General features: G+C 37.4%; 1 protein-coding gene across 1 annotated transcript in view; it reads right to left on the reverse strand.

Moving 5' to 3' along the window:
* Window positions 1-1,182: 1,182 nt before the first annotated feature.
* The window catches only part of LOC311302542 (NACHT, LRR and PYD domains-containing protein 12-like), a 58,182-nt gene continuing 34,547 nt past the window's right edge, over window positions 1,183-24,817 (reverse strand). Inside the window, exons 9-11 of the mRNA XM_084428519.1 lie at window positions 15,644-15,817; window positions 6,191-6,364; window positions 1,183-1,677 (exon numbers count right to left, since the gene is read on the reverse strand). Of these exons, the coding sequence (XP_084284645.1) occupies window positions 1,665-1,677; window positions 6,191-6,364; window positions 15,644-15,817 (361 nt within the window). The 3' untranslated portion in view covers window positions 1,183-1,664. The remainder of the gene's footprint in view (window positions 1,678-6,190; window positions 6,365-15,643; window positions 15,818-24,817) is intronic.

The following is a 24,817-nucleotide window of genomic DNA, read 5'->3' on the forward strand; positions in this document are numbered from 1 at the left end:
AGGCAATGGGGTCCAGCTGCTTCAAGACCGAAAATGTGCACGCATCCTTCACAAAAGTAATCCATCCGGCTCCAGGGGGATAAACGAAGGCCTTCCGAGGGTAATCCGTGCGGTTTTGTCGTAAAAATATACATATTTAAAACTTTATAAACGAAAATAACTGGCTTCCGGAGGCGGTCGGCGCGCGTTCATGGAGATGGAAGCGTCGTGACGTAGAACTCTCTGCAATGCGAAGGCTCAAAACATGGCTCAGATCTTCTATGTCTAGTGAAAGGCTCACAGGACTGGCGTTGATGCATGTTCATCAAAAAGTTAAGCTGGACAAGGAGAGAGTCCTTAGACGGTGGGATGCCTCTGGCCACAGGAGGATACAGCTAGCCTTCAATGGAAAGGTAATGCATGTTGTAAGGAGTATAGTCATCCAACATTCATTTGCATTTGCACTGATTATAAACTATCTGTCTGAAGTCTGAATCTGTCTTTTTTATTTTGTCATTTCAGTGAGCCAAGGATTGAAGAGTAACACACACACACACACACACACACACACACACACACACACACACACACACACACACACACACACACACACTCTCTATAGCAAATAGCCTGTAAATAGTTGTAACATGTCTGTGAAATGTAAAACATTATATTGAATAAAAAATCTTTCACAATCATCTACATGTCTCTCTATTTTGAGGTTTAGGCTATATGTAGTGCATTTGTGGGTGTTATTATAGCACAATTCTTAACACCTCACTCCGGACCTCACTAATTTTCAAACCCTGGTTACGGCCTTGAGTACATCAGGAGTTTATTTAAATAACACTTGCCTGACGGCTCATGCTAGCGCTAACCCGGACACCGACGTCACTTCAGTGAGTTGAGGAAAGCCCGTAAAAGTCCTGCAGAAAGCGATCATGAGGATGGAGTGTAACGACGCCCAGCTCCAGGAATGCACTCATATTTTGTTGGTCATGTTAATTATAATCGAATGCATTTTGTTTTATTGACCACAATATTATCATTGATATTTGTTTGAGAGGGGCACTTCTGATTCATTTTGAAAAAGGGGCTCGAGCACCAAAATCTTTTGTAGGAGACTTTGAGCTTTGTAAGTTTGTAGATCTTATACATGCAAAAACATCTACATAACACACTAAAGAAAAAGAAAACATGAAAACACATCATATGACCCCTTTAATACATTAATACACATGTAATGCAACCATTATTAAAAACATTATGTATAAACTTGAGCTTCCATTGTTTTCCAAAAGTGAGCTTGAACTGTTTCTTCTTCTTCTCATGATTATGAAAAATGAATATTTCATCAGTCTTTGTCTCCCTCTGCTGGTACAACACAAACACAGAGATATTCAGGCTCTTTATTTACTCTGTGACAAAACTCAGAGCTTTTTGAGTTACTGTGCGTTTATACACATAAAATGATTAATCTATGAATGAGAAACTGTAATTTGCTGTGAAATAAAAGGTGTTTCACTGCCGCCTCATCAGGTCTGTCAGAGGATCGCTGAGATCTACATGAAGTCTTCATTTCTAACAGTGAAGTCACTGTATCTTCAGTCTCTGTTGATTCTGTTGACTGAGTCTCTGTAGTGGATCCTTATTCACCATCAGATGATCAGCACAAGATCACACTGTCATCTATAAGCCCTAAAATAAAACACACACACAGTCACATATGAGATATTACATCTGTCACATCTTTTCATAAGAAAACTAACTAGATAATCTATATTAATTCATTCTCAAGCATGATCATATCGCTTCTATCTGATGCTCAAAGTCACTTTACAAAATCAAAAGCACATGAAAGGTCACTTTCACACACCGGACAGCTGATCCAGAACCAGCAGAAATGACCATTACACTCACTACACATTTAATATCAGTTCATAACAACCCAGATCTCAGATTATCACACACATAAGGCGTCTTTACACACAAACCAAATCTGAAGCGGCATAAAATCACAAAATGTGCATTTACACAGAATGTTTATTGCTTCTCTGACGCCGAGAACATAAATGCATTTACACAGGAATTAGTTATTAAAATCGCGGGAAATAATACTTTGAACATTACTATTTTAAAACTACAGTTTTAACAAAGTGTTATAAATGAATTTAAAAGTAATTAAATATTAAAGAAATAAAACTCAAGATAAATAAAAACACAGAATTTCAGATTTCCTCTGTGTGATATAGCGATCTCACGCTCTGATGTTCGTCATAATTCTGTGGTACTGAGAGCTATTTTATATTTCTTAATAAAACTATTCCAGATGGAACAAATGCTACAAATATATTATGAATTATTACACCGGGTCGATCACCGCAGGATTTATTCATGTTTTTCAAAGAGCCAGAAAGAACAATTCTGCTGTCGTCAGCGTTTCAGGCAGTGTGTGTGTGTGTGTGTGTGTGTGTGTGTGTGTGTGTGTGTGTAATATCGTCCTCAAGAAGATGATTTCTGGAATATAAGTTAATATCACACAGTGATGGCGAATAAGCATTAGCGTATCTGAGAGAAATGTAGAAGCGCGTTGATCTGCCAGTCTCTTCAGAGGAAGATTACAAACGGCGAAAGCCAATTGATTACACACGTCGACTCTGTTATTCTGGTGGTTCCTTCACGATGTGAGTACAGGACACTTTTACTTTATTGTCTCTTGTTGGCTGACATTTTTTAATTTGGCTAAAACAATATGGATTATGGCTGATATTTTTAGTCTTCCGCTTCTTGATTCTCGCGCCGCGCGTTTGGTTGTCATGACAATGGCGTAGTTTAGAGCGACACAAGATCGCGTTCATTTACACTGAACAAAACAATATCAGAGTCATCTTTGACACTCGGGGCTGAGGCGGGTCAGACCCGGCATATTTTAAGTCTGCTTTCATGCGGCATTGTGTCTTTCCACAGAACTTTGAGCAGACACAGAGCCGCTTTAGAGCAGCCTTAACTCGCTGTGTAGATATGCCTATAGAGACAGTTAAAGGGGAAAAGCTGAAAATAACATTAATATTATTTTCACAATCAGACACAACAGTATGAGCAGAATTACACTCATATTAAACACAGTTTAAAGTTCAGAGACCTACAGAAACTGAAGCTGAATTTAAGACTCATTATCTGATGATCTCAGACAAAATATCCACACACACACACACACACACACACACACACACACACACACACACACACAGGGCCGTGCACAGGGGGGTGGCCCGGTGTCTAGAGCCACTGCCCCTCTGCCCTCTTCGACTGAGGTGCCCCTCTTCCCCACCCCCACCGCTCCGCTCAAAGCATTCCGCTGATTCCGCTAATCCGCTCCAGGTTTTCCCGCTCGCGCCGCAGAAAGCTGTCACATTAACAGGTAGGCTATGCAAGGCAGTGGTTGAATCTGCGAAATTAGTCTTTTAAAATTAGTTTTTTTTTTTTTTTTTTGTATTTATGTCGGTAATGTTTTGCTCTTGGTCTTCTGGCTCTTTCTACTAGTGCTACAACTTCTACAACCAGGGCTGGACTGGCCATCGGGCATACCGCACACTTTCCCGGTGGGCCGACGTGCTTTTTGGGCCGATACATCTCATACTCATACATTATTTTTATTATTATTATTTTTTCTTTTTCTTTTTAACGGCCCATAAAATGTGTACATCGGCGGCCCATTCGTTTTGTTTTGTTTTGCTTAATTGGCGGTGCTGGGTTTGTGCCGGTGTAATGCATTGGTCAGAAAAAGTCAGCGTTAGTTTTTTTTTTTTTTTTTTCTTCTGACAGACCAGCCCATGAAACACGTAGATCAGCGGCCCATTGGTTCTTTTCTTGATTGACACTGGGCTGGGCCAATCACAACTTTAAACGAGTGAGCGAGCGTGCAGCAGTGTCAGTGTGTATCTGTCAAAATAGTCAGCGAGATGGAGAAGAAACGCAAGGAATGTGCAGAAAAACAGCGTGAAAAAATAGAAACAGGCCCTTAAAGCAGACACTGTAAAATGTGTCAAAATATACACTACCGTTCAAAAGTTTGGGGTCAGTAAGATGTTTTATGTTTTAAAAAAAATTATCTTCTGCTCACCAAGGCTGCATTTATTTGATAAAAAAACAAACAGTAATATTGTGAAATATTATGACAATTTAAAATGACTGTTTTCTATTTTAATATACAGTAAAGTGTAATTTATTCCTGTGATCAAAGCTGAATGTTCAGCATCATTACTCCAGTCTTCAGTGTCACATGATCCTTCAGAAATCACTCTAATATGATGATTTGATGCTCAAGAAACATTCATTATTATGATCAATGTTGAAAACAGTCGTGTACAATTTTTTTTTTTCAAAATTCTTTGACGAATAGAAAGTTCAAAAGAACAGCATTTATTTACAATAGAATATTTTCTAACATTATAAATGTCTTTACTGTAACTTTTGATCAGTTTAACTCATCCTTGATGAATAAAAGTATTGATTTATTTTATTTATTTCCCCCAAAAATAAAATAAAAATCCTCACTGACCCCAAACTCCTGAACGGTGGTGTTAAATGTTACAAAAGCTTTAGATTTCAGATAAATGCTGTTCTTTTGAACTTTCTATTCATCAAAGCATCATGAAATAAAAATGTAAATAACTGTTTTCAACACTGATAATAATCATAAATGTTTCTTGATCATCAAATCCTCATATCAGAGTGATTTCTGAAGGATCATGTGACACTGAAGACTGGAGTAATGATGCTGAACATTCAGCTTTGATCACAGGAATAAATTACACTTGACTGTATATTCACATAGAGAACAGATGATTTACATTGGAATAATATTTCACAATATTACTGTTTTTGTTTGCATTTTTAATCAAATAAATACAGCCTTGGTGAGCAGAAGATACTTATTTTAAAAACATTAAAAATCTTACTGACCCCAAACTTTTGAACGGTAGTGTATGTTTCCTGCCCTTCATCAGCTCCTGTGGCAGATGATGATAGTGAGGAGGATCAGGAGAGAGATGAGAAAGTGTAGAGCCTGCGGTAAGCAGAACTACTTTCAAAACACTTAGGCTATGTCATGAGTGTAGGAACCCATAACCCAGTTAATTTCCACATCTGCATAGTTGACGATTACCGCAATTCACTAGAAATGTAATGAGAGGCGTTTGTAAACCATGTTTTCCGCCAAAATAAAAGATCATGTGCTTATCTCTTTCAAGTATAGAAATTGGTACAAAACTAATTATGAAAGTTTCCTTTATTGTTTTAGTGCATTTGTTTTACAAAATATGGCTATTACTGTCATTGGATTAATATTATAACTATTATTATGTAGTAGGTGTAATGTAAATAGACACTGTAACTAAAAGAGGTTTGAATTTTTCTTTGTTTAATTTGGACACTGAATATGGGTTGGAGCTTTTAATCTTGAACTCTCAAAGTGCACCAGATTGATGAATTTAACATTAAAATGCACAAAATTTTCTTACGGGGAGGCATGCCCCCGAACCCCCCTAAGGACCGAGGTCCACCCACCACAGTTTTACCAAAAATCCTGTGAGAAACACTGGTATTGCTATGCCAATGCAGATTATAGCTTTATTTAGGCTTCATCACTGTATTAATAAATGCCAAATTTTTACTTATTTCATCTGTTAACTCTCACTCGTTCATATACTCACTCATTACATGGCATTAGTGGCTTTAAGGAATTGGAGTTGGTATGCATATATTTAAGGGTGTGCAAATATGGGTGGTGTTTATGATCATATAGTGGGCCAGTCTGGGCCAAAATGTCCAGTCCAGCCCTGTGTACAACATATCCACGTTCTTAGAATTAGCTGCTTGTCTAATCAAATTATTGTACTCTCGATCAGATCTAATACAAATAACTACATTTTTTGTTGTTGGCACACTTTGTAGTGTGCCAACCCCCCCAAAAAAACAAAATAGTGCCCCTTTTTTGGTTTAGGCCACTGCCCCTTAAAATGTCTGTGCACGGCACACACACACACACACACACACACAAACACACACACACACACACACACACACACACACACACACACACACACGGTGTTACTGAACCTGGTACAATTTACTTATATTTCTAGTGAGTAAATCAGTCATTTGAACTTTAAATAAAAAGATGATGAAAATCGTTAAAAACTGTTCTTACTGTAGTGTCTTCAGTTTATAATGTGGATCATCCCTCAGATCCTCTAACAGCTTCACTCCTGAGTCTCCTAGATTATTCCCAAACAGATTCAGATCTCTCAGGTGTGAGGGGTTTGATCTCAGAGCTGAAGCCAGAGCAGCACAACCTTCATCTGTCACACCACACCTCTCCAACCTGTAGAGAACAATGACACACATTAAGCCTATATCCAGAGATAAACATGACACTTAAAAAATAACATAATCCTGTCAATATGAAATATATACAAATACTCATTAGTTCACAATGTGAAAATTCATCAGTTAGGATTAGGGGATTGATTAGAGTATAAAAAATAGTTTGTAGAGTATAAAAATCATTATTTCTATGGAAAGTCCCCGTAAAACATGTAAACCCAACGTGTGTGTGTGCGTGTGTGTGTTTGTGTCTGTGTGTGTGTGTGTGTGTGTTAGCAGGGGAGGATTGGGACGATTCTAAGGGTCCAGCAGAACTCCATAACTTCCTGGATGATTTTGGTATTTACTATGTAAAATAATCTTATAGGAAGAACGCTATAAAGAATGTGTATTCATTATAGTGTGTGTGTGTGTGTGTGTGTGTGTGTGTGTGTGTGTGTGTGTGTGTGTGTGTGTGTGTGTCATCTGTCAGCGGCCCATGCCGGCTCTCACTACATATCAGGGGGAAACTGGAGGATTTTACAGAGATAGGTAATATCTATATCTATAGGAAGAACGCTATAAAGAACGGGTATTCATTATGGTGTGTGTGGTAGAGCAAGACAGAGGAGAGAGAGAGAGGGACGAGTATATTGATCTCATACAAATGTCACACATCTACATCCCTTCAGGACACTGACAATAAAGATGGATAGTGACAGAGAAGACAGAAATTCTCGTAGCTCTCCTCAGAAAGACGCTTGTTACACACACACACACACATACACACACACGCCCGCAGCGAGTCTCGGCCTGACAGCATCACGGGGGAAGCCTGCAACACACTCAACTCTTGCTCCATGGACACACACACTTGCGACCCATGAACGCCTCTCTAAACTACTGCCTGATTTTACAGTTTGAAGCGTCTGTCATAGAAAAACACCGTGTGCTGTCATGAAGAAGAGAAATGTCTTCTCATAGGATAAGAACACGCAGTCTCATTAATAATACACACACTGACGTGTCATCGATGTACTATAGTGTTTCTCCAGGTCATAATCTGTGACATTGACATGATGTAGACTTTAAACCTGGAGAAAAATCTCTACAGTTTCCAGTTTCCCCCTAAAATTAAAATGAATGGACTGTGTTAATCCTGACTGTGCTGAGATTGAGTGTGTTTAAAGTAAAGGCTGTTAAATGTAGATCACCATGTCAAAGTGTCAGAGATGGGAAGCACAAATACTTCGTTACTCAAGCAGATTTTTCAGATATTTTTACTTTACTATTTATTTTTGTGCCGACTTTTTTACTTTTACTCCTTACATTTTTAACAGGAATATCGGGACTTTCCACAAGACGACCCGACAGATTCACGGCATTCATTCACACCAAATCATTGTCTTGATGGCGGTAACGTTAGCACATAGTAGTATGGACGGCGACATCATTGAAAATTAGGGATGCACCGATATGAACATTTTGGCCGATACCGATAATTCTTTTCATTTGAAAGCCGATAACCGATATATTGGCCGATAAATCTAAATTCAAATTTTGATATACTTTGATAGCCTGTGATAGACCTTGGCGTTGCAAGCGCATCACTCTACTGTTTGAACTACAGGAGAGATTCCTTAACTTTTAAAATTAATTTTACACTCCTATGGCCAACTTTCTTTATTAAAAAATGGTAACACTTTATAATGGGCTAAGGTTTAATTTTGTTAGCATTAGTTAACATGAACCAACAATTAATGAACAATATTCTACAGCATTTATTAATCTTAGTTAATGTTAAGCTCAACATTTTATAAGACATTTTTAAGATCCAAAGTTGTATCTGTTAACATGCACTGTGAACTAACATGAACACTAATATTTTATTAACTAACATTAATAAAGGCTATTGCTCTCTGTTAGTTCATGTTAGTTAATGCATTAACAAATGACACCTTATTGTAAAGTGTTACCAAAAATGTAATACAATTAAAATAAAATACCTAAATAATGAATGTTTCTTGAGCATCAAATCATCATATCAGAGTGATTTCTGAAGGATCATGTGACACTGAAGACTGGAGTAATGATGCTGAGATTCAGCTTTGATCACAGGAATAAAGTACATTTGAAAATATATTAAAATAAAAAAACAGTTATCTTAAATTGTCATAATATTTAATAACATTATTGTTCTTTTGTATTTTTAATCCAATAAATGCAGCCTTGGTGAGCAGAAGAGACTTCAGATCCAGATATATGGATATATTTTCTTTTTGTATTACCGTCATGTTCACTTTGTTTCATTTTCCATAAGAGTGTTATAAACACTCACTTCCAGCCAATGGTCGCACACGGGTTAATGATATCGGCGTGAAGCGACACAAGTGCGTTCTGAAGCTCACACCAGAAGTGATGCGGAAGATGAGCGGCATTCCTGTGAGTTTCACAGTTCGCTTATATCACGCTTCAGAACGTGCTGACGTTTAAGACAAACATGAACTCCTGAATGTGTGTGTGTTGGCCGGAAGCAAAGGTTTATATTGTGAAAAGTTTGAAATATTTGTTTCACTTCAGAAGCACTGATTCATCAGCTGGGGTTTATGGATTACCGTCATGTTCACTTTGTGTGGTTTCTGAATCCACTTGCATTACATGGACTCACAGAGATGATTATTTGCTTACACTACAATAAGGTTTCATTTGTTACACACTAGTTCACTACATTAGTTAACATGAACGAACCATGACAGATTCTTCTACAACATTTATTAATCTTAGTTGATGTTCATTTCAACATTTATTAATACATGTTTTAAATCAAAAGTTGTGCAGATGTGTCCATTAAGAATCACAGGGAAAGGGATTGGGCGATTCGGCCGTGGTGAAGTTCTCTGGCACATGCCGTACATCACCAGTAGGGGGCAGTCCTGTTTCTCTCTCAGTTATAGCGGCACTGAAGACAATAATGTGCAGCGATGTGTTAAACTCTCTCTGGTGTGTATTGACAGCAAGCGGCGAGCTCATAAACGTGTGAGAAACACATTTGTAAGTAGAATATATTGTTTATGAACAGCTCAAATAGAAATAAAATATTAATGATTCAGTTATCAGTGGTTTTTACATGCTTGTCATGGGCGTTTGTAGCATAAAAGAGTGTTGCAATAACTTTTTAGTGAACTTATAAGTGCAAATATCCCGTCCCATTTTATCAACCCTAATTCCCACATTGTGGAATTATTACACTGTGAATTCATTTCTTTGACATTTAAATAACATATAAAAGATCTTTTGCAAGGACACAATGACGAAAATGTGACTTATGTCAGTCTAACATAAAATTATATTGCATTTTAATGTCTATCTTTGCCAAAGATATGAACTTTTCAGACATATTAAAATATTTTAATAATATTGTTCATTCATTGGCCACTTAAAAGTACGATCTGTAAAAATGAATAAATGAATAAATCCCCCGGTTCACTCGAGCAGAACCAGTCCTATTTTAACGTTTCTGATCCTGCGCTTCTTCTGTATTATAAACGTTCAGAAACCGGTTTGATTAGAACAAATACAGATTAATAACGTTATTTTGTGTTACTTTTTTTTGTAGCCTAGTTTATAATAATAATAATAATAATATTTAGGCTATAATACTAATAATAATAATAATATCTCTCTTTTCTTTTCTTTGTTTAATGCCATGCCAGCTTCTATGGATATATATATAGGCCTATTCAAGGTGAGGAACAGGTTTTTTATTTAAATAAAACTAAATAAGATGCCAAACGAATTAATTAAAATAAAAAAGCCTACATTCCTCATTCGGCACGAATCCAGATGTTTCATGATCTGCGAATCAAGCTGAACTATTAGGCCTATTATGTAGGCTAAGCTTTCTACTCGGCATTACTGACGTAAAATATCATCTTCCCCATATAACAGCGCAGTGAGGCGGTGGTCACGCTGAACGCCACAGATTATATTACAGACTATTCAGATTGAGCGCTGGAACATTTGATATGTTTGACTGTATTTTATTCAGAGGCGGCGGCGCGACCACTGGATTTATTCCTGCCAAGAGAGTAAACTCTTACTCCGTAATTTATGCTCATACAGATAAAAGCAAGACATAATTCATTCATTTACAAAAGATATTCAGATTTAGTAAAATAACGGAAACAAACGTAATGTCTCTGTTTCAGGGATGGAAATTAACTTTTTTGTCCACAGGCCACTGTAGCTGTGGATTTCAAAATCTACCAGCCACTCAATGTTTTTACCAGCCACTTTCTTGTTTTTAACATACAATGTGTAACTGCATGTGAAAATTAATACTACAAGATCTACAGCAGTTTATTTAATCTCAAGTCTCAATGAAATACTGACATTTTCTCTTTCTTTCTTTCTTATACACACACCAGGCACGGCGTTATGGGTGCGTTAGTAGGCCCACCCAAAACTTTTCTTCAAAAAAAAAAAAAATTCATATATTCTAATTTTGTCAAGAAGTTAGAACTATAAAAAATCGTCAATAAGCTCATAAAGTTTTACATTTTTTTAAAAGCTGGTTATGTCTATTTTGATGTTTCTGCGCAAATTCAGCAGACGGGTTTGTTCCGATCAGAGCTCGTGAGCATTTCTGAATATTCCGCTCCGCTCGCTTATTTCCTCAGGGTCGCTCGCTCAACCCAGAATGGCCTGAGCCTGGTTCGAAAATATGTGGAATAAGGGCTGCCTCCGACTTAAAAAAAAAAAATTCTAGTCGACTAGTAGTTGTTCATTTAAGCCATTCGTGGACAAATCGCCCCTGTATATTATTTTAATTATGCTACTTAAATAGGCTATATAGCCTACACAGGTTTACGTAATATAGCCGCACTCAAGCGCACGACCGCACGCATAAAGCTTGCCACAAATAACCGGTAAAAGTAATGATTATGAATGTGTCTAAAATAGCAAGGAGACATTTAATTATTTATTAATAATAAAACCCTTTCCTTCAGTCTTTGTCCGATCTCCGTTGTGTTTATGTGTGTTTTCCCTGTCAGCTTGTTCCAGAGTACTATTATTACAGCTTGAGTTAATCAAAAAGATTGTGATAATTTGTGATTTAATCATGTAAAAAAACATCTTTGGTTCAAAGAATATTTTTAGTTTCAACTGACCATAGAAATTTGATTTGTTCAAACTCACTTGAGAAAAAGTAAATCGATTACTTGTAATAAGTTGAAGTAATTTTTTTCCAACTTTCTTTATTAAAAAATAGTAACACTTTATAATGGGCTAAGGTTTCATTTTGTTAGCATTAGTTAACATGAACCAACAATTAATGAACAATATTCTACAGCATTTATTAATCTTAGTTAATGTTAAGCTCAACATTTTATAAGACATTTTTAAGATCCAAAGTTGTATCTGTTAACATGCACTGTGAACTAACATGAACACTAATATTTTATTAACTAACATTAATAAAGGCTATTGCTCTCTGTTAGTTCATGTTAGTTAATGCATTAACAAATGAGACCTTATTGTAAAGTGTTACCAAAAATGTAATACAATTCAAATAAAATACCTAAATAATGCAAACAACTCATTGGATAACATTGGGCTGCATATAAAGAAACAAAATGCATGTGCCATGGAGAAATAAACACTTGCCATTTTTCTTTTGCTGGATGTCTATTGTCTATTTGCATATCAATAAAGATTTGTTTAATACAATGCAGATTGAATTTGTCATTTCTACAACTTTTATAGCACTTCAATTGTAAAAATTGTGAGCCTGACATATTACATTTATTATCATTAGCACTCCATGTTCAAAGATTTACTAGCTGTCAGTTCATCTCTTATACGCTGCTGCCATCTAGTGGCTGTTAGTTGTAACTCTAAAAGTATGGGGAACTGCTTAATTAATGTCTGTTTAGTAATTCATATTTTATCCTTCATTTGCTCTCCAGAAGCCATATTTGAACACACACACACACACACAGACACAGACACAGACAGACACACACACACACACACACACACACACACACACACACACACACACACAGACACACACACAGACACACACACAGACAGACACACACACAGACAGACACACACACACACACACACACACACACACACACACACACACACACACACACACACACACACACACACACACACACACACACATGTAGATTCCTTTAAATGTTAAGGGGAAGATTAAAAAAGAGAAACCGGATCTGTGAATTCTCACAGAATCACAATTGAATTCATATCTTGCTACTCAGTCAGAATCTTATTAACCTGGAGTCCCAGTCTCTGTCACAATAACCATATATGTAATGTTTTAGGCCTATTGGCAGACATCCGTTTAAAATGTAGGCAATGGCATATAAAGAAGCTTTTCTCCATATCCACTTCAGTTTCTCAGCTTGCACTTTAATTATTGATTAGGCTACTTCTGTACTGGTTTGCGCTTGGCAAAGATGTTCAGATATCTCTATGCCTAGTAGACCTACACCAAACGCTCATTAAAAGGGTCCTGTACAGGGCTGTACAGTGCGACATATATCTACAATATAGCCTGCGATTGGTCAAAAAAGAATAATACCATTTTATAATAGATGGATTGACTTTTAAATCATTCAGCCTTGCAATTAAAAGATGTGGTTCCAACATATTAAAAGCTGAGCTAAAATCTACAAATAAAAGACGTGCATACGAGCTAGGATCCTCTAGATGCCTATTTATGAAATGTGTTATAGCTATAACAGCATCATCTGTACTTCTATTGCTCCTATAAGCAAACTGAAATGGGTCTGATAGACCACTCACGTCTGTTTTTACTAAATTAATCATAATTTTCTCTAAACACTTCATTATTATTGAAGTAAGTGCTACTGGACGATAATCATTATTCTCCTTACAGCTAGCCTTTTCTGGGACAGGGATAATAGTGGAGCTCTTCCACATAGAGGGAACTGTATGCGTGTCTATAGACTTATGAAAAATAGGGCACCAGGCTTCGGCCAGCTCTCTACTACAAGATTTTAGTAACCGCCCAGAGATGCCGTCCGGCCCAGAAGCCTTGTTAGGACAGACCTGTGAAAACAGTCTCTCCACCATGTTCTGGTCAATAATTGTTTTAGGATTATCCGATATAGACAAGGCATCCAGTGCATTTGCCTGCTCCTGTGAGAAGTCTCTTACATCAAATCTACAATAAAAGTCGTTCAGCTCATTTGCCTTTGCAAATCACATTAATAGATCTCACATCTCATCTATCACATTGATAGATCTTTTGGCTGGAGCCATGTTTGTCATATATTTCATAGAATCCCATAATTCTTTGGTATTCATAGTCAAACAATGGGCCTCAAATTTCTCCCTCTCCTTTCTCCTAGCTTTCCTTAGTTTATAATTCAGTTCCTTCTGTACATCTTTCATAGCTGCAAGGTCTCCTCTCCTAAAAGCCATTTTTTTCTGTACTATGCACTCCTTAATTTCCTTAGAGATATAAGATTTATTGTTTGGATATATAGTTATTATTTTTTGGTCTAACACATTATCTTTACAGAAAAGTATATAATCTGTCATAGTCTCTACGGCCTCCTCTAGATCCAAACTTTGAGAGACGTTCCAGTCAGTGCAAGAGAAGCATCCTTTTAACGTTTCAATTCCATCATCATTCCACACATATACAGTTTTAGTTTGTGGTTTACTGCTCCTAAGCATGGACTTATATGTCGGAATTAAATGGACAGCATTATGATCAGAGGAGCCTAATGGCAATTTAACCTTAGCTGTATAGGTAACATTCCCATAACATTTGTCCAAGATGTTTTTGCCTCTCGTATTACAGTCCACATATTGATCAAATCCAGGCAACACAGCGTCAAGTTTACAATGATTAAAATCCCCTAAAATGAAACAAGGTGCTTCAGGGGTACGACTTAATTGTCTATGAACACAGTCTGCTGTAAGTTTAGCTGCATTTGCAGCATTCCCACTAGGTGGAATATAAACAGTACATATTAAAATGTTCCCGAATTCGCATGGAAGATAAAAAGGCCTAAGGCTTACACATACCAGTTCTATGTCGGAGTCACAGAGCCGCTCTCTCACGGAGAATTGCGAGCACCACTTTTGGTTAACGTAAACACAAATACCGCCCCCTTTGCTCTTGCCTGAGTTGTCGTTCCTATCAGAGCGTACCAGAGAGAAACCTTCCAGGGCAACGGACGAGTCCGGCACGTCCTCTCGTGCAGCTCAAAAATGCAGCTCATATCTGTTGCTTTCGGTGACGTGCCCTCCATTAAATCTGCATATAGCGCGGGAACTGAAGATCGGATTTAAATCCGTTTTGCAAAAACACATTTATGTGACCAGGTGTAGATGGAGTCGTTTTGATAAATAGAGCAAACGCTTTACAAATATTAATTCTCTTACATCATATGAACAGACGTAAAAATTATTTGATGAATTTGATCATGTTGTTTTAATAGCTTTGCTTGTAATTAATGAAATAGTAGTTATTTCCCTGCATTTTATTCCATTTTGATTATATTTTATGAATTCACAGTAGCCGCGTTTCCATTACCCTTCAAATTGCGCTAATTGAAATTGAGAATTGAAAATACGCCCAATGGAAACACGTCAATTTCACAAAAACTCCCATTTATGGAAAAAAAGTTGTTACGCTCACATGAGGAGGTTTTTCAGGCCATTCAAACAAGAAATATTTCGCAAAACTGCAATAGAAACAGTGTTTGCGCATTTACAGTCACCTGACGTAGACGACGCAGTGTGTTTGGACAGAAGACGAGACAGAGCTCTTTATTAAACTCATAAAAGGCAAAAGAATTACAGGAATAATGGATTCTAACCCTCAAATAAATGCCACAATCAAGACCTTGAAGCAGAACTGAGGGAGAAACACCCAGAAACTCCTCATATGTGCCGCTCACAAGTATAATAAGGGTCGTTCCTCACCATTAATGCTTGGAAACACACACACATCTCCTTACATTAATAATAATGGCCAGTGCAGTGGCTGGGATATACATAATCCTACCAACGTCCGTTAACATGATTTTTGGAATGATTTTACTGATCGCGAGAGGAAACAATGAAGTTTTAGTCGCATAACATCAGTTAATGGAAACACCGTCATTTCACAACAGCTTTTTGTCGACATTTAGAAGAAGAAAAAAAGAACGCAAAAGTTTTGCGCAAATCTGTAATGGAAACGCCCCTAGTGACAGTTTCATGTGAGAGTAACGTATGATCTTACCCCAGTGTCTCCAGTTTACAGTGAGGATTCGCCAGTACAGCAGAAAACAGCTTCACTCCTGAGTCTCCTAGATTATTATCAGACAGAATCAGATCTCTCAGGTGTGAGGGGTTTGATCTCAGAGCTGAAGCCAGAGCAGCACAACCTTCATCTGTCACACCACACCTCTGCAACCTGTAGAGAACAATGACACACATTAAGCCTATATCCAGAGATAAACATGACACTTAAAAAATAACATAATCCTGTCAATATGAAATATATACAAATACTCATTAGTTCACATTGTGAAAATTCATCAGTTAGGATTAGGGGATTGATTATAGAGTTTGTAGAGTATAAAAATCATTATTTCTATGGAAAGTTCCCATAAAACATGTAAACCCAACGTGTGTGTGTGTGTGTGTGTGTGTGTCTGTTTGTGTGTGTGTGTGTGTGTGTCTGTTTGTGTTTTTGTGTGTCTGTGTGTGTGTTTGTGTGTTTGTGTGTGTGTGTGTGTGTGTGTGTGTGTGTGTGTTTGTGTGTCTGTTTGTGTTTTTGTGTGTCTGTGTGTGTCTGTCTGTTTGTGTTTTTTTGTGTGTGTGTGTGTGTGTGTGTGTGTGTGTGTGTGTGTGTGTGTGTGTGTGTGTGTGTGTGTGTGTGTGTGTGTGTGTGTGTGTGTGTGTGTGTGTGTGTGTGTGTGTTAGCAGGGGAGGATTGGGACGATTCTAAGGGTCCAGCAGAACTACATAATTTCCTGGATGATTTTGGTATTTACTTTGTAAAATAATCTTATAGGAAGAACGTTATAAAGAACGGGTATTCATTATAGTGTGTGTGTGTGTGTGTGTGTGTGTGTGTGTGTGTGTGTGTGTGTGTGTGTGTGTGTGTGTGATTGGGACGATTCTAAGGGTCCAGCAGAACTCCATAATTTCCTGGATGATTTTGGTATTTACTTTGTAAAATAATCTTATAGGAAGAACGCTATAAAGAACGGGTATTCATTATAGTGTGTGTGTGTGTGTGTGTGTGTGTGTGTGTGTGTGTGTGTGTGTGTGTGTGTGTGTGTGTGTGTGTGTGTGTGTGTGTGTGTGTGTTTGTTCGCGGGTTATTCAGAAACGACGCAGGGCAGAAACGGAAAATCACCAAGTGACAATAAAACTAGTCCAGTGATGAATATATTTAGGCTTTCTGAAGACTTGGAGCCGATTTCTGTGAGGAATCGATCAACATTTACGATGTCGTTCTAGTCATAGATATACATTTGTAATGATGTCCGATTCGTGAATGAATCATTTGAGTCGGTTCATTGCCGTGAATAGGAGAAACCCGTTAATAAACCAGTCTAGATGATTCATTCATGAACAGAACTGATTTAGTTTACCGAGTTCAAATCACTGATTCAATGATCCTGTCAATGTTTTAGTGAACACTGTCTCAGGAAAGACTGAATGGTCTGGTCATGCTGTCTATTAAACACGATTGAGCACGACGGCTTGATTTCAAAGATCTGATCAGAGAATGGTGTTGTACTGTATGCAGTGTGTCATTATAAATGTATAATTTTAGTTAATTTAATAAACTTTCAAATTTAGTCCTTTATTTTCTCTTATTGAATAATAATCGCTACACTTGTAGATAATGATTGTTGTTATATGTGACAATCTTTACGAGATGACATGAACGCAGCATATGAGTGTTGAGTGTCGTAATATCCATGTCAAGTGGACGTGTGGAAGAGCCGTGAGACTGAAAGCACTGAAAGCCCTCGCGCTGCTCATATGCTGAGAGAGAGATAAGACAGTAGAGCTGCACGATTCATCTTTAAAATACTGTGATCTCCATTCAAACACAGTTAGACAGGTGGAAGAGATAATGCGCAGAGGAAGACGCAAGTTTGATAGAGTTTTGAACAGTCATTTTTGCGCATCATGCACACACACACATCATGGAAAACTAAGGAAGACATGCATATGATGCAGCTTTTAAGTTAAAGGCCATCGATCTGGCTGTAGAAGAAGGAAATAGAGCTGCTGCACGTAAGCTTGGCATCAATGAATCGATGGTGAGACGGTGGAGACGGCAGCGTGAAGAACTGAGTCCATGCAGAAAGACGACAAAAGCCTTCAGGGGTCATAAAAGCAGATGGCCCGAACTTGAAAACGTTCTTGAAGACTGGGTGAACACACACAGAGCAGACGGCCGCGGTGTTTCCACCGTACAAAAGAAAACCTCCCGAAAGAAATCGTTGTGAAAGTAAACAAGAAAGGGTGGATGATGGAAAGCCTAATGAAGGAATGGCTGACGGAGTGCTATGGCAAGAGACCGGGAGGATGTTTTCACTGAAAAAAAGCATTGCTCGTTTTGGACAGCATGAGGGCCCATATAACAGATATATTGCAGACTATTCAGATTGAGCGCTGGAACATTTTATATGTTTGACTGTATTTTATTCAGAGGCGGCGGCGCGACCACTGGATTTATTCCTGCCAAGAGAGTAAACTCTTACTCCGTAATTTATGCTCATACAGATAAAAGCAAGACATAATTCATAAATTTACAAAAGATATTCAGATTTTGTAAAATAACGGAAACAAACGTAATGTCTCTGTTTCCTTTATAGATGTTTGGAGCGCGCCACAATGAGCTGAAACTCAGCACGTTTTCTTTCGTGTTTTAATCTGTAATATTTAAGTGAAATATATTTCAGCCTTTTTTAGAAGAATCTGTCTAATATTTATTTTCCCAACAAAACATCAAATCAATAGAAATAAAAGGTTTTAGTTTAATTCCATTAACACAGAAATACGACAAAATGGTCACGTCAAAGCTTTTATTTTTTTAAAGTGGTCGTACATCTACACTTCAGGTGTGTGTGTGTGTGTGTGTGTGTGTGTATGTGTGTGTGTGTGTTTTGTGGCATTACACTGCAGTTTTTAGCTTCTACACTCCAGTGTGTCCACCCTGATCCTGAACCACAACAGAAGAGCTTTAAACAGCATATTTATGTGTTTGTGTTTGTATTGTGTATTCAGAAGTGTCGGCCTAATAGTTCAGCCTGATCTCAGGGCAGTTTGTACGGTGGTGTATTGCTGACACATAGCCTACATATTATTTTATCCACTCAATTATGAGGTAATAACGAGATGTTACGTCATTTTAACTAGGGTTGGGCGATGTCCCCTATATTGGCTGACGATGTTTACAGTAAAACATCGCGATCGGCGATGATATCGTCGGGGGGGGGGGGGGGGGGGGGGGTGCAAGGTCTTTCACTGTGAGGTTGAGTTACCAACTGATGAGCATAAATCCTCTTTGTGTGCGTGTGTGTGAGAGAGAGAGAGAGAGAGAGAGAGAGAGAGAGAATGCACACTGTACTTACATCTACTGTGTTTACGGGAATACTCGACTTGGCATTTTGATATATTTCTGTGTTGTTTATTTGGCCGTTTAGGCGAGCAAACGAAGACGAAGGCGCTCGGAGCGCGCACACAGCATCCTGTCAGTAGAATTCAGTTCTCTTTCGCGACTTATCGCGCTTTTAATATTTATTTTCAATATAACTTTAAGCAAAATCGTCAACTGAAATCTGCGCGAATTATCAAAAATACGACACATTTATAGGACATAAAGGGTCTCTGCGGCTGAAGTGAAAGTACCAGCGGCCAGTGGGTGAAATGTTTCGAAATGTCTCTTTGCACAGCAAAGCACCCGTTTCAATAAAATGATATATTAAAGTTTATATAGCCTACTTTTACATTTTCGCTGCTGTTCTAAAATGTTTTTTGCCATTACCTTAAACAAGCTGCAGCTGCTTGAATCCCAGTGCAGGAGCTCTAGGTTACCACAGAAACGTAAGCAGTTAACGTTAGTTGATTGATGTGGTGACTCGTGACACTCGCGAACAGCACTGCACGCACTTTTGCCGGTACAACTTGAATATTATTACTATCATAAACTTTGCATTAACTTCGGTAGGCTGTACAACAAGGGAATTGTAATTGGCTGCTTTTTCTACAGAGAGCCGATGTGCCTTAATTTTTTTTATCGATCGTTTGTTGGTAAAGGGTGAGAGACTTTGCGAGCCACATGATTTTTGCCAAAGAGCCAGGTGTAGCTCGGGAGCCGTAGGTTCCCAACCACTGGTATACACGAATCAATAGATTAAATAACGTGACAATTTCACGAACTGCCGTGAGACTGGGCTGGTCTGACAGGGTGGGGGGCTTGGCATCACGATGATATCATCCATCGGCACAATCCTAATTTTAACAACATATTTTGTCATAATAATGAGATGTTATGTCGTTAAATCTATATATTTTCTAGGCCTTTTAAAGGCAGGGTAGGTAGGATTTTTCTAAAAAAAAAAACATTCCAAATTTGTTTAAACTGTCTTTATATACCAATACATAATTAAAATGTAAGTACTCTGAAAAAGAGAATATAAAAATCGAGTGACTGTAGACCTTTTAATCTGCAATAAACACAGCTCATTATTTCCATTCACTCCCACCCCCTCCCTTCTGAGCTCCTTCCAAAGCCACGCCCCCAAAACACATGAACGCGCGACGCCAAACGCTCAGGCTCAGCTGGAAGACGCATTTATTACCTGAGACGAGTGGAGAGGAAGGAGCGCAGTACATACAGTGACATCATGTCAGAATCACATGTAATAAAATACCTAACTTTATCACTATGAATATAAACAAATAAGATTTATTTTAGTACTCACTATCAAGCTAGAATATCGATAATGGTAAAGTTTCATTCGGTAACGAGCTATATTTATAAGGCAAAGCTAAAAACAGGTTGCATTGATACACGTTTTTCCATTACCATCAGTTACACTGTGATGAAGGTGAATTTCGTGTAAGATTCATAACATATACGGTGTTTTGCATGTACAGATGGTGGACAACCAGGGGTGCGTTTCCCGAAAGCATCGTTGGCCAACTATGGTCGCAAGTTCATCGCAATGTCCATTGAACTCTATTGGTAACGACGGAACTTGCGACCATAGATGGCCAACGATGCTTTCGGGAAACGCACCCCAGAATGAGACTTTTACCGCCGCCGTTCCCGCGGCGGCAAAATTGGGATGTGTATTTGCTGCCTTTTACCGCTGAGTGGCGCTGTAATCACAGACTTTGAAAAGTGTCAGTTTATTCTCTTTATGACGTAATCTGCCGCGGCAGTAATCTGAGCTGAGGTCACAGATAAATTCAAGATAAATATTGTAGTTAAACGAATTAAAATTCATTAAATTTAAACAAAGCAGACACACATTAACATTGTGTGCAGCCCAGTTTTTCTATAATTTAGAAAGGCTATGTCAATAGGTTAGGCTACTTGTCAATACTTCGTGTTATTTTAATTTGTAGATTTATTAACTGAAACATAACAGTGAAATAAATTAAAATAATTTACCGTAAAATTAAAACATTTTCAGGACTTGCAGTTACTAACCGATGTTAGTCGGTTTAAGCATTCTTTGTTATATTCAGAATTAAATAGGCTTACATGTTGTTATGATTATCAATTGAATTCTTTAATAAATAATCAACCACAATGCCTATTACTGCCGCAGCAAAAAAAAAACCAGTCGAATTTCAAAGTCGTTCGCGAAATGACTAGGCTAAACCGGGTGGCGCAAGTGACAGGGCAAAACAGCAGCAACTGCGGCATTTTAAAAGGTAAGTTTCCTATCTGTTTATTTAAAAAATAATAATAATAAATTAAAAAAACGTGGCGCAAGATCTTGTAAAAAAAAAAAAAAAAAAAACTTTTTTCATTATTTGAACAAAAATGAGACTGATTGAATATGTAAAAATATAAACAAACAAAGCAGAGAATAAAACAAACTTTTAGGGAAAAAATATAGGCCTATTATGCTACTACAGAATTGGTTAACATACGAAAGCAAAACATGTAAAAATCCATTTCAAACAAAATAAAACAAAACAAATTCGTGACCGAGTGGTAGGCTATAACTATTCAACTATTCTATTCAGACGATAGCTCTGTGGTCAATGCATTAACAATAGCCTTTCGGAGTTTCAAACGATCTGAGATCGAATCTCAGTGTAGCCGACAGTGTTTATGTTTTTCCGTTCTTGATGCTTAAATATGCATCTGTTTATTAAAGTCAATCATCTTGTTTAATTATCAATTGTACATTACAACATAAATTTGCTACATTCCAATTGAGCCGCTTTTTTGTGTGTGTGTGAATCATTCACGAGATTGAGATGACTGACAGTGATACCCGGCCATAGCAACGGAAGACATTTTTCAAAACAGATCGAACAAATCAGAAAAATACTTTCTATACAGTATTGCTTTCAATTAAAAAATAAACAATGAAAATGTAAAAGAAAAAGAAAATTCATTAAGTTTGAAAACCCATCGCACATTTCAAGGTACGAATAAAGTGTCAGTTTATTTATTTAAACAGGGTTGCATCGATAGAGTTTATTCCCTTTGTGATGCAAAATAAGAAACACAGAATCTTATTCTTGCAACATTTTAAATTTCTATTGTCAAAGAAATTGCAGCTAAATAAAAAAATTAAAACGGTACAAAACGAAAAAAGTGCAAAGCAACATAAATTAAGAACAGGCGTTTTTCTTTGCCTCTCTCGCGCTGGATATTTTTTTAGTAAGTTTGGTCTCCCTCACTGCGCACGCCGGGTCTTTCTCGAAATTAAGCATTTCAGCGTAAAAAAACACCATACAGCTGATAATACTGTATGTCGCTGTGTCATCCACACAAATCACGAAAGAAAAAACTGTAACAAATAGCTTTTGTTCCTTCAAAGATAAAGCATGCCTTGCTGAATTCACCTTACAATAAAACGAGGTGGGTCGCGAATTAAAGAGCTCTGTATCTGCTAAATTGAAATTGTGTGTGGAAAACCTTTAAATACAATCAATAAAACTACAATATTTATAATTTAATAAGATATAGGGCCTACATATGGACTTTTGGAGATTTTGAGATTAATCCTTAGAAGAATTTTGCCTTTGCCTGCTCATCAGGCTGGCTCCGACACTCTCCATATGAAAGACGGAACATTAACACCTCTGTCCTGCACCCCCACGATAAAGCAACTATTGCCTTCTCCAAACCCCCCACAGGCTAGCTGAGTTTGCAAAACAAAACAAAGAGTTTGCCACTCGTCGTGGTGTGCCAAAACACTTAATTATAAACTTAAATATTTCATTCAAAACAATCTCAAAACGCTTTGTGACATTTTGAAAGCCGTGGATGCATTACTGCCACTGGAACCAACGGCACTTGGTGTTTTAAGCCCCCAACGGCGCCTTCCAGGCAGCGAGGGGATGGGTAGGTTTAAGGTTGAGGGTATAGGGTTAGTTGCCTCTAAGGAGCCATTGGGGGCTTAAAACACCATCGAGCCCCATGAACGCAACAGAATACTGGTTCTGATTTTATTGTTTGTCGTTTAAACGTCATATATATATATATACAAATTTTAACAGAACTGCTTTTGAAATTACGATTGGAATTATTATAGGCTACAGAAGTAATGTCATTGTATAATATTTGTTCCTTAGTGTAAAATGGAAATGCATGGTGATTTTTATTTTGTAAATAGGCTATAAGCAAAAAACTATGTTTTAGAACTAGACAAATCTCTCTGCATCAACAATAGACTATAAAATGCATTAATAGGCTAATATACAAATATCAGTAATCCAAGTTAGTTCGGGATTCGAACCCGTGTCATCTAAATGATCGTAACGTAAGTTCAACCACTCGGCCACGATTCACTCGTTGCGACATGGCCTAACGTTCCAGTGTGTGTTCGCTCACACGATCGAGAAGCGCTCTTCATTCAAATGAACGCGCCGCCGCGTTTGTCGAACACTAATTCAACATGCCAGAATAAAACCTGGCTTTAGAACAATGCATAGCGCCACTCGTCGTGGTGTGCCAAAAAAATTAAAATAATTTAGTTTCATTTATTTCAGTGTTAATGTTTGAGTTAAAAAAAATTCTCTACAAATTATATTAACACAAAGTCGGCTATAAGAATCCTTTATAGGCTACGTAAAAAAGCAAAGGGCTTACAGTCTTAACATTTAGGCTACTTTGCTTAAATTCGATACATTTATTTTCAGTAGGGCCTAATACATTTGTAGGGATGTAATTTCAGAATGCTTTACCAACGCTATGTATTCAATTAAAGTTCCAAGAGGTCTGGTCTCTATATTTCCTTCCCAGCTGACACTAATATGCAAGTGCACAGCAAAAATCACAACTTGTGCTTGCTGCGAACGCAAGTTATTTAAGGTGTCTCAACTGTACACAGTCTACCCTACAATGTGAATTCGTTACAACAAGGTTTCATTTAATTAAATTAATGTGCAGCAATTTGTACAAATAGAGTCTATAGGCCTACTATACTGTTGTAGCCATTAAATAATCTCATTTAGTATCATATTTGTTAAAATATTTAATATTTAATAAGTAAGAGAAGCAAATATAACAGACACTAATCATGGAGGCGCCCGCGCGGTCACTTGCATTGCACGTCAGCTGGAGCGCATCTCATCCTCCTAACTTAACGAAACTCAGCGTATGCCTCACACAGACATGATAAATACATAAAATACACAGAGCTTGAAATGTCTTCAAACGAAATAATTCAAAACGAAAAGAAAAAGGCTACTCTCTGATTATGTCTTTACGTGCATTTCTCTCTAGGTGCGTTCACTACAAATATGGCGATCGTCAACTTCATCTTTGCAGTCGACACTGTCAGAAAACAGTTGTTTATTGATAAAAATCAATGCACGCATCACCGGATTTACAAATACACATCTTGCTTGTTGCACGCACACATATTATGTCGAAAAAACGAAATATTATGTTGAAATAACATTATTATTAATAATAGGCTACATCTTTTAGAATATTTGATTAAATGCTGATTGTTGCGCTTGTTCAATTTAATAAAATTAAAACTTTATTGTGATAATTAAAATAATTGAAAATTAAATATTTAGTGGCCAAGTTTTGCTAATTTATTATATAGGCTATTATATGCCTATTGCCTATATTAAGTAGGTCATATTAAGACAAGGCATATATTAAGTTATTTTAGCTGTTATGAGAAAAATAAATCTAACGAAATCTAAAATCTAAATCTAATAAATCTAAAACAAAATT

This window comes from Rutilus rutilus (genome assembly GCF_951802725.1).
Source record: "Rutilus rutilus genome assembly, chromosome: 13".
NCBI lineage: Eukaryota > Metazoa > Chordata > Actinopteri > Cypriniformes > Leuciscidae > Rutilus > Rutilus rutilus.